Source organism: Oreochromis aureus, linkage group 6 (genome assembly GCF_013358895.1).
Source record: "Oreochromis aureus strain Israel breed Guangdong linkage group 6, ZZ_aureus, whole genome shotgun sequence".
NCBI lineage: Eukaryota > Metazoa > Chordata > Actinopteri > Cichliformes > Cichlidae > Oreochromis > Oreochromis aureus.
This window is the reverse complement of record NC_052947.1, coordinates 14,592,340-14,602,082: the sequence shown is the minus strand read 5'-3', so window position 1 is coordinate 14,602,082 and position 9,743 is coordinate 14,592,340. Positions and strand designations below refer to the sequence as shown.

The window sequence follows — 9,743 nt, the reverse complement described above, 5'->3', positions numbered from 1 at the left end:
CAACTGATGAACACTCTTGGTCTTTAACTCGGTACTCCTACTGTCTAGACAGTAGTTTCATTTTGACCTGATAATGCTTAGTACACTCTTCTTGTAGTCCAGCGATGAACCTAAATGGAGCACGGTTTTGATAATGTAGTAAGTGTGACCTATATATGCTAGTTACTGTGCATTTTGTTCAAAGTGTCTGAGAAAAAGGTTACACACGTAAACTTGGAACAGTTTCAGCTAAACGATTACACACACTGTAATCTATTGGTTGTATTTATTTATTTATTACCTCCACATAAATATCTAGGTTCTTGGGACCCGTATTAAGACTATACATCCAAAGCACACATTCATTGCTAAAAGCACATCAGTCCATCATTCTACAGTATGTATTACATCTGTATTTTATACAAAATTGCATAAATATAAAGCCAGCTACAAACTGCAACAACAAGTATAATGAATTAAATTGGAATCAGTGGTGTTCTTTGTCATCCATCTGTAATTACGTTTTTGTAGTGAACACTTTTTTTATGTAGCACTTAAAAAAGAGAAATACATAAGAAAAGTAAAGATCCGTTTATTCATCAGTATTCCCATTTTGCAGTACCAAGAGGTCACCATGAACTGGAGCTGCTTCCAGTACAGCTTGGGTAAATTCTTGATTTGCTACCGTAAGAGACATTGTGTCACTTCCCAAAATATCAGAACAAAAACCAAACAAACACACACAAAAAACGGGATGACAATGTTCAGTCATAGACCGCTGCATCCTAAAATCAACCATTAATACGGCACCGGTGTGGTCCTTACTGCGTAATTCTTTGAATGACAATGCATTGCGGTGCATTTAAAGCTGTGGGAAAAAATTAAAGCCTGACAAAAATGAGTGGCGCGCATGGGGAATTTGTTATGACACTACGAGTAAATGCCCTAATGTGACTTTTAGGGGACTGAATGTGTAAAAACCCGGTAAACTACCGCTGGGAAATTAGCGTTTTTCATTTAGTATAATCTGATATTCCTTTCAATATTATAGTTTATACTTTCTGTAGAAAAACCTACAGCAAGCAGCATTTGGTTTGTAGAAAATAAAGTTGACTAAAGCGTAAGCCATTCCATTTTTTCCCTTCTAAACCAAAGCTATGCATCCTTATAATAATAGTGGCACTAATAACACCGGTAAACATTTTTTTTTTAATTTTTTACATAACTTAATTTTTGTTCGCTCTAACTAGGAGTAGTAGATTTTCCGACGTAATTGAATGCAGCAATCGTCTCTCTTTTTTCAGCCTTTAAGAGACGTAGCTTAAACTTTTAGCTACATTTAAAATATGTGTTTCTTTGTTTACCAAGTTGTGCCAAGACGCTATAAAATGTTTTTTTTTCTACCTGTGGATATCTACAGTGAACCTTTTTGAACACAAGCATGGCTCCTTTTTGACGAAGCTCAAAAAACTCCGCGGGGAAGTTCCCTAGGAAATCCCCGAAGACGGTTCGGGGGATATTATTCTCTGATGAGCCCAACTTCAGACAGTTGACGACGTTGGTCTTTTTCTAAAGACACGGGGCTCGAGGCAGAGGCGTCAAATGCTGGATTTTTAAGAGACTGGTGCGTCTGTCAAAGTCTACAAAACCCGCAATGGATAACGTCAGTATAAACAACACGGATAACGACGTGCTCAGAGACAAAATGCGGAGTTACAGCGTGCTTAATACTCTGTATCATGAGACGCGGCAGGAAATAGACCTTCTGAACAGACAGATCAGTGTAAAGGACGGTGTTATTGCAGATTTAAAAGCCAGGCTGGGGAGACACGAGAGGCTCTACATGACGGTGGGAGATAAGGAGTCTGTGCTCATCAGTCCGTCCAACTCTTTGGTGGAGAGTTTACTCAATGAAATATGCAAACTAAAACAGAAGAAGAACGAAGGGGACTTGAAGGCAGCCCGACAAGCTGAGGTAAAAACATGCTGAAGATTGTACACAGTCGATATTTCTCCCTACAGCTCTAATCAGTGACTTATAACCATATATAGTTTTTTTTATATCAGTTTGTTACTCTGAACTGTAAGCTGCTGTCTACTGTGACGCGTTCATTTTACAGTCTCTACTGGAGAAGTGTTCAGGGAACAAAACATGGACCATATCTGACATATCAGTTGCAAGCTGTTGTTGCCATGCCATGCCATTAATCTGTCATCATTGTTCCTCAGGAGATCCAGAGGCTGAACACTCAGCTCAGGGAGAAAGAGCTGGAGCTGGAGACCATCAGATGTCAGCCGGACCACGAGAAGGACCGGGAGATCCAAAGGCTACGGGTAGCCTTGCAGGAGAGGGAGCGGGCTGAGGCCACCAGAAGTGTCCTCTGTACCTCCCTGGCCGAGGAGGCCGACCAGCTGCGCGGGCAGCTCGGTGCAACTGTTAAGGTGTGCCAGGAGCTGATGGCGAGACTGGAGAAAGACAAAAGGGGAGGAGGAGAAGTGGAAGATGTGGCCCTTACGCAAAAGAATACAGAGGTGTGTAAATGCTTTTAGAAGTCACCAGTTGCTTTTGTAATTTCTTTCTAAATAGCTTTATAATACAGCTTTTTTTTTTTTTTCAACACTTCAGGAGGGTCCTGTTGTAACCTCTGTTTTCTAATCTTTTACAGGTGCCAGAGTCCTCTGAGATGGGTAGTCTTAATGCCCAAATCCGTCAGCTTCAGGAGGAGAATCAACAGCTAAAGCAGCGTGTGGCATACGTGAGTCTCATTAGTGTTATCTGAAATCAGTCAGGAAAAAAAATAGACATGTGATCTAATTATGTCCTTAAGGAAACACATTTCAATTACTTTTGCACACAATATTAACACTCCAGTGGTGGAATATAAAACATGGTGCATGATCAAAGGTGTGACGTTTTGTTTTTTTAATTTCCTTTTAGGTACAAAGCCTGAATACTCAGTGGCAGAAGTATGACTCCAGCAGGGAGGACTATATAAGAGGTTTATGTCAGAGGCTGAAGGACAGCACCGGGCAGGGCTTGATGCCTGCGATGGGCTCCACCAACACTGGATTGCTTCATCAGGAGATTTCCAGGCTCAATGGCTTACTGGAGGAGAAAATGAGGGAGTGTGCAAGGCTTGCTAGAGAAATGGATGACATCAGAAGACAAGACAAGGAGCAAATTCAGACACTTGAGCAACAGGTTGGTGCGATTTCATGCCTTGTGATTGGCTGAGTTCTGTTAAGCGCGGTTATAGTGTCAAATAACTAAACGTGAAAGATAATTTTTAAAAAAAAATCTTTTTTGCTTCCTAAGGTTCTTATCTACACCGATGACTTTAAGTCAGAGCGTGCAGACAGGGAGCGAGCGCAGGGCCAGATTGATGCCCTGAAGGAGCAGGTTTCTCAGCTAAAACAGCAGCTGCACAAACAGGTGAGACAACAGCCCTGCACTTAGGTGCACGAGTGCCTCGACAGAAGCACGGACTTCCTTTTACTTGTTACCACCGTCCAGTACGTGTCGCTTGTGCTGACAGTGTACGTGCCTCCCTGTCTTCAGCAGGGAGCTAGCAGAGAGAGCAGAGACGTGGTTCCCTTGTGTCACGTGCACATAGGACACAGGATCTCCTCAAAGCGAAGTAAGGACACGTCAGAGCCTCTGTTGAGGACCACTGCTGAGAGGCGGCAGCAGCAGCAGCAGCACCAACAGCCTGCAGCTGCAGCAGCAACCCCAAACTCTGCCTGGAACGAACACCCAGGCATGTCAGAGTTGCAGTGCCCGCAATGCCTCGCCACGTTCAGCGACACAAAAGCTGCAGAGTACCTGAACCACTGCTTAGAGTGTGCCCGAGTGTAAATGGAAGAACACTGATTTGGAAATAACAGTCATTTCTTACTGACAGTAACTGAACACTGAAGACCAGCACTACACTGCAGAAAATACCCCGAGTGGAGATTCCAATTCTGAGAAGCTTGACTACAAATCAAACAACTGACTTACCTTTTTTTCTTTTTTTTTGTACATAGAGAAACAAATCTGTACAATTGGCATATATAACTATATATATAGTTTTTATTTTTTTATTTTTTTTTTAGTTTTTATCCAATGTCAGGTTCTAAGAGTACTCCTGTGGCATTGCGGGAGATTATTGTGGTGGGGAAGAGGATTACTGATGCAATATATATGGAATATAATATACCTCAGTGTCAAATTACAAACCTGTTGCACTTTTTTGACATTTAGTTTAAAACTTAATCGTGGAGTCGTACGATGAAAGAGATTCACGATGCATAAGCTTCTTATTTTGCATCTAGATGATAATGTGGTGCTATTGAGCTTGACATGTTTCTATTTTGTAAAGTATATATTCTTAATAACAGATTTCCAACTATGTAACTATTCATATTTATTCTTATTGTTTAAATGGCAAATCATTTTATTTCAATATTTGGTTGCCTTCCCCCACCCCACCAAAGCCATTAAATATATATATTTTTGGTAAAAGTTTGGGATAAAAAAACAACAACAAAAAAACGTGGTTGAGCCAGAAACAGATGTTGGAGATCAAATTTTGATCGACTTGTGTAAAGATTGCATCTCAACTGGCAGTATGCTTATTTGTGGAGATGTGTTCTGTGGCGGCAGTACCTTATTTTTGTAATAAAAGACAGTTTACCCACACACGTTATCTTATGGTGATTTATAGAGGGGATGGTATTTATAATTCTTGAGATAGACAGCACCCAAGATCCTAGCCGCTTAACCACGAAAATGCTGGCACTTCTTAATCTGTGTGCATGTCTTTTTAGCATGTCACGTGTGTTTTTTGTGTGTGTGTGTGTGTGTGCGCGCGTCCCTGGTGGAAAACCCCTTCCCAGTGTTGCCTGAATGGGCACGCTGTACTGTGACAGCCAGATTCCCAGCTGTTATGTAGCTGAAGCAAACACTACAGGGGTACTGAGAGCAGCAAGCAGATACAAGGGCTCAAGTTACATCCAAACCCTCAGCAAATGCCTGCATATCAGTCAGTGTCTGAAAGATCATGTATTCAGTCACGGTGAAGTATCAGTTTGACACACACGGGCCAACTGTGCTGTTTGGTGAATCACTTGTCATGGGTTTGGTGAAGTAAGTGCAGGAAGCTGGACATCCCCTGTTTTTAAAAAGGAAGTGAACAGACGCAGTCAAACAGCTGCGGTACTTTTGTGCGAGCGAAAACGTACCTACCTTTGCTGCAGTGTGTTCTTTTGTTCAGGCTATGGGCACATTTTAGGACTGGATTAGAGCCTTTGAAAGAAAACATGTTTTTCTAAGGTCTTTTAACATAAATCTGTCAACAACAAAGGAACTTATTTCTCAATTCGGTACTCTCAGGCGGGGTTTGCCCTTTTTTTTTTGGCTTCTTTAGCAAACTACTTTTGTGCAACTTTCAACTACTGTTTCTCACTCGCAATAACTGGACATTTTTAGGATAGTAAAAGTCCCACAGTCTTACCTCAGACATTTGTCAGTGATTTTTCTAACACCATAACTTATTTACTCATTTATGTTGTGCTTTGCATCCACTGTTAGCTGGTTTTATCTTTTTTACTTTTAAGGCCATTCTCCCTTTAAGCTAATCTCCTTCTGATTGGCTGCCCCTGACAAACGAAAGGGTCAACTAAATCTGTATCCACTTAAGATGATCATATTAAGACATTAGGATGTCATATTGCTAGCCAAGAGTAGAAGAAACTGTAGCAAATTGAGTAATTAGAGCAGTCTTAAGCCTGAGCTTTTAGCTCGTTGGAATTACTTTGAAACTCTGGCCACATTTAACCTGTTGGGGTGTACGTCATCATTGGTCATAACCTTAATTCTCCCCTAACCTTAGATTCTTGAGGAGGCAAAAAAATGTCTGTCAGTTAGGATGATTATTTTCTCTGTTACACGATGGCCAAGGGTTTGGAAAACAGATTAATAAAAGCAAAAAGTGGATATTTTGATTTCCTAGTGCTAGAGTTGCCTCATCCAACGAGTGGACAGTTGACAGAAGAGGAGGGTAAGGGTTAGAGTCAGGGTCAGGGTTGGGGTAGTCACTGATCACTTGGACTTAAGAGGGTTAGTATGACCACTTGACCTTTCCTTGTCCACCACTGTAACAAAGACAGAGGAAAAGCACAATATTTCTTGTATACCAATAAAATTACAATTAATTCAGTTGAATTTTTTTTTATCTCAATACATTTTTGCTTCAGTTTTTTTTTTTAATTTTTGCATGTCAAGAGATACTGATATGGTCATATTCACTGTCAGTACAGTGAATATGACACAAACACAAACTTATGTATGACCTAATAATCCAAGACTTAATTTGTAGGGAGTTTATGGGTCATTTGTGATCATTAGACAGAACCAGGCAAGGCTTGGTTTCAGTCTTCGCATTGAAGTTTGTGGCAGACATTCTAGCAACAATAGAAATAAGGTTATTGTGGTTACGGAAAACGCTTTAAGTAAAAAGCAGTGAAACTGACTACTACTGTAAACAAATTAACGCTTCAAAGCGGGTACAGCACCCAAGTCCCCAAGGTTTTGAAAAGCTACCAGACGGCATCACATGTTTCGTTACTCATCAGCTAACTGGGGGAGATACTGGTGACTGTATCAGTTTCCAACACATTTACACACATTTTCATTTACATAACACACTATCTTGACTCCAGTTCAGAAGCCCACGGAATAACTGGTTCCAATTTTGGCTTTGAAGGGTAACTTTAGTATCTCGCCTATAAGGCAACCACAGGAAGACTGGTAGAAATACACACAGGACAAAAAAAGACCACGAGCTGCCATCTGGGGATTCTCCCCCCGCCACCAAACACCTACACATTTTCAACAGGGTCTATAAGTGACTGAATTATCACACACACTGAGGCTCTACACACCAATCTGAGAGTGGAAAAAAATAAGTCACACGTCCCCACCTGAATGTCTGGGAACTTTTTCTAAGAAATAAAGAATAAAAAAGAAAGGTTACAGTGGTAGACCAGTTCCTGTTGGAAACAAGTTTCAAAGCATCAGGATGTAATGACTGACGTAGCTGTCACAGCTACTTGAACAGAGAGGGAGAACTTCAGCCTGACTTGAGTCTGACACTTATCCAAGCAAATACAGAATAGATGTTTACAACCTTTAATCTTCTGTGTATCCTAAAAGAATGGGAATTTCCCGCCGTTGCGAGGGAATTCCCGAAAAGCACATACGTTTAGTTGAAATGGAACGCAGTAGACTTGGGAAAATCATTTTAATTTAACATTTATAGGCTTAGATCACTGGTATTAGTGCGTACTTCTTCTTTTTCAGGATCCCTGGTGAGGAAGTCCAAGGTTTTAGCCATCAAAAGCGACACTGTGGCAGACTGTGAAGCCGGTAAGGAAGAGGGGATTCCCTCCTTAGAAATGTATGTGATCCCAAAGTGCTCCAGGCACTTAACAATGAAAAGCCCAGCTTTCTGATTACAAGCTTTGAGGCGGATCTGATGCCTTTAATAACCCACTGACGCTCACCGCTGTCATAGTCAGACTGATTTGCGTACACAGTTTTGTTTACCTTCATTCATCAAGTCAGCTTCAACAACAAAAGTCTATTTTTTTTTTTTTTAAAAGAGACATCATAAAGCAAATAAGTAATTTTTACCTGCATGTGTGATTTTTTAATTTTTCTATTAATTACATAAACATGTTGACTAAAGCGTCCTTTATCTCTGCATTTATCAAAACACACACTGCACCATTTTCTCATAATATTTAGATCACGGCCTACATTTGCACCTCGTATTTTTCTAGGTGTTTTTGCCCTTTGTACATTTGCGTACTTTTGCGCAGCATTTGCATAATGTGGTAGATCCGATCTTACATCACTGGTGACTGAGAGCGAGGCCATGCTACAAACAGCCAGACAGTCATTCATAACTGAAATATTTTTGAGTCATATCTCCTGGTGCTCACTAACCAGTCTTTTTTGCTTATGTATGAAGTGCATCTACCCCGCTGCTCTCATTGACAATAGCTCGTACTGAAATTCCTTTGTTTTAAGAAGCAGTCACTCATGGGAAAGTTAAGAGGAAGCAGTATGGTGATGACCACAAATGCACCTCACTTCCTCTTCCACATTATCCATTTGGTCCTAAATATAACCTGTGAATGTACTGTACATCCAGCGTTTACCATCACTGCTTGAAAATCCATCCCAGTTTACTTTATCGGCAAGAATGGGAATAAAATAAATGTTACTGAAACTCGCGGTCAGTTCCTGAAACTCAGTGAGGCCATTTGAAAGAAGTAAAGGCTTAGTTACAGTTAATGTCCAAGTTGGTTCTTTACCAAAAATTTGTCTTTTTCAAAAAACCCAAATACATGTGCTTGTCCTGTCAGTTGTGTTCACCGAAAACAATGTATTAACTCATCTATTTCTAGATAAGCCACAGCATGACCTCATTTCATGCTCCCTTCACCCGGAGGGAATGTACTTGATTTCATAATTGCCTCAAATCAACTCTACGATGAGCACATACGAAATTAAGTTACATGTAAATGTCCAAAGTAGCCCGGCGGCAGCTGTCTTTTTGTTTAATGTACCTCATAACTGAAACTAAACCTTGGGATCAACTTGACTCAGTTACAAAGCCCTGCTAGACTGATTATGACTGTAAGTTTGTGGATTTCCCAAAAGGAACTCATTTATGAGGGTGTGACTCACCCTGCAACTTTGAACATAGCCACAGACGGGCAGTAGGGCAACAATGGGTAAAATTCCTGGATTAGCAGAAGTACAACTGATTCACAAATTCCATATTTGGAAATGGTCATCTTGAGAGTTCTAATTTACATTACCTGTAAGAAATTTTCAGAAATGTCCCTAATTGTTGAGTGTGCTTATTAGAAAAAAGGATTATCTGTTTTCATTGGTGTCAAATATAAAGGTACAGTTAGCCTTTTTTAAACCAAATTTAAATAAACGTAATAAATAATGGGTTAATTTGTGGACTTTTCTTTCTAATGTCTAGTAAATTAAAGCCCTTCTCATACCTGAATGATAATTATAATGCTAACTCATGCAGTTATGGTAGCTAAATTGCCACCTACCTGGTGACAAAAGTCCTCTTGTTAGCAAGCTGGTTTTCAAAGTTTGTGTGGCATGACCCAACTTCAGAAGCCAAAAAAGGTCCGTGCCCACAGTTTGTACCTTTTATGTTTATTGTTAAATAAAAGTATAAGGGCCATGTGGAATTTTAGCTACCTAATGGTGACTACAGTAGCATAGCCAAAGTCCTGTTTATTCTCCATATATATATGTATGTATAGAGACAGAGTTTCATTCAGGTTTTTTCTTCTGGTTGTCAACGTCACACAAATTTTGGGCTAGCACAATTTAAAACAAATGTGCTAGCACAAAATGAGCTTAGTAAAATAAATAAATAAAACCCGAGTTGAAAAATTAAGCTAATCCAAAAAGTGCTAAAACCTATAGTTTCTTGAATGGCCATTTGAGGTTTGCTCCAATAAGAGTCATTATGTAAACATCAGAATCACAGCCTGGTACAAAAACTGTTTGGGGCTAGTTTGGGGAGCTGAGTGTAAAAGCGAAGCTCTCAATTTACCGGTCGATCTACGTCCCGACCCTCACCTATGGCCACGAGCTGTGGGTAGTGACCGAAAGAACGAGATCGCGGGTACAAGCGGCAGAAATGAGCTTCCTCCGAAGGGTGGCTGGCCTCTCCCTTAGA

General features: G+C 40.4%; 1 protein-coding gene across 2 annotated transcripts; it reads left to right on the top strand.

Annotated features, from left to right (window-relative positions):
• Positions 1–1,280: 1,280 nt before the first annotated feature.
• Positions 1,281–4,660, top strand: tnip2 (TNFAIP3 interacting protein 2). Of its 2 annotated transcripts, none has more exons than XM_031729795.2 (6): positions 1,281–1,954; positions 2,209–2,511; positions 2,646–2,735; positions 2,918–3,181; positions 3,296–3,412; positions 3,542–4,660. In XM_031729795.2, exons 1-6 carry the CDS (start codon positions 1,634–1,636, stop codon positions 3,833–3,835), a joined length of 1,389 nt encoding a protein of 462 aa, XP_031585655.1. In that variant the 5' UTR covers positions 1,281–1,633; the 3' UTR covers positions 3,836–4,660. The 2 variants fall into 2 exon arrangements, with proteins under 2 accessions (XP_031585655.1, XP_031585654.1); XM_031729794.2 differs by having other exon boundaries at positions 3,539–4,660.
• Positions 4,661–9,743: the final 5,083 nt, after the last annotated feature.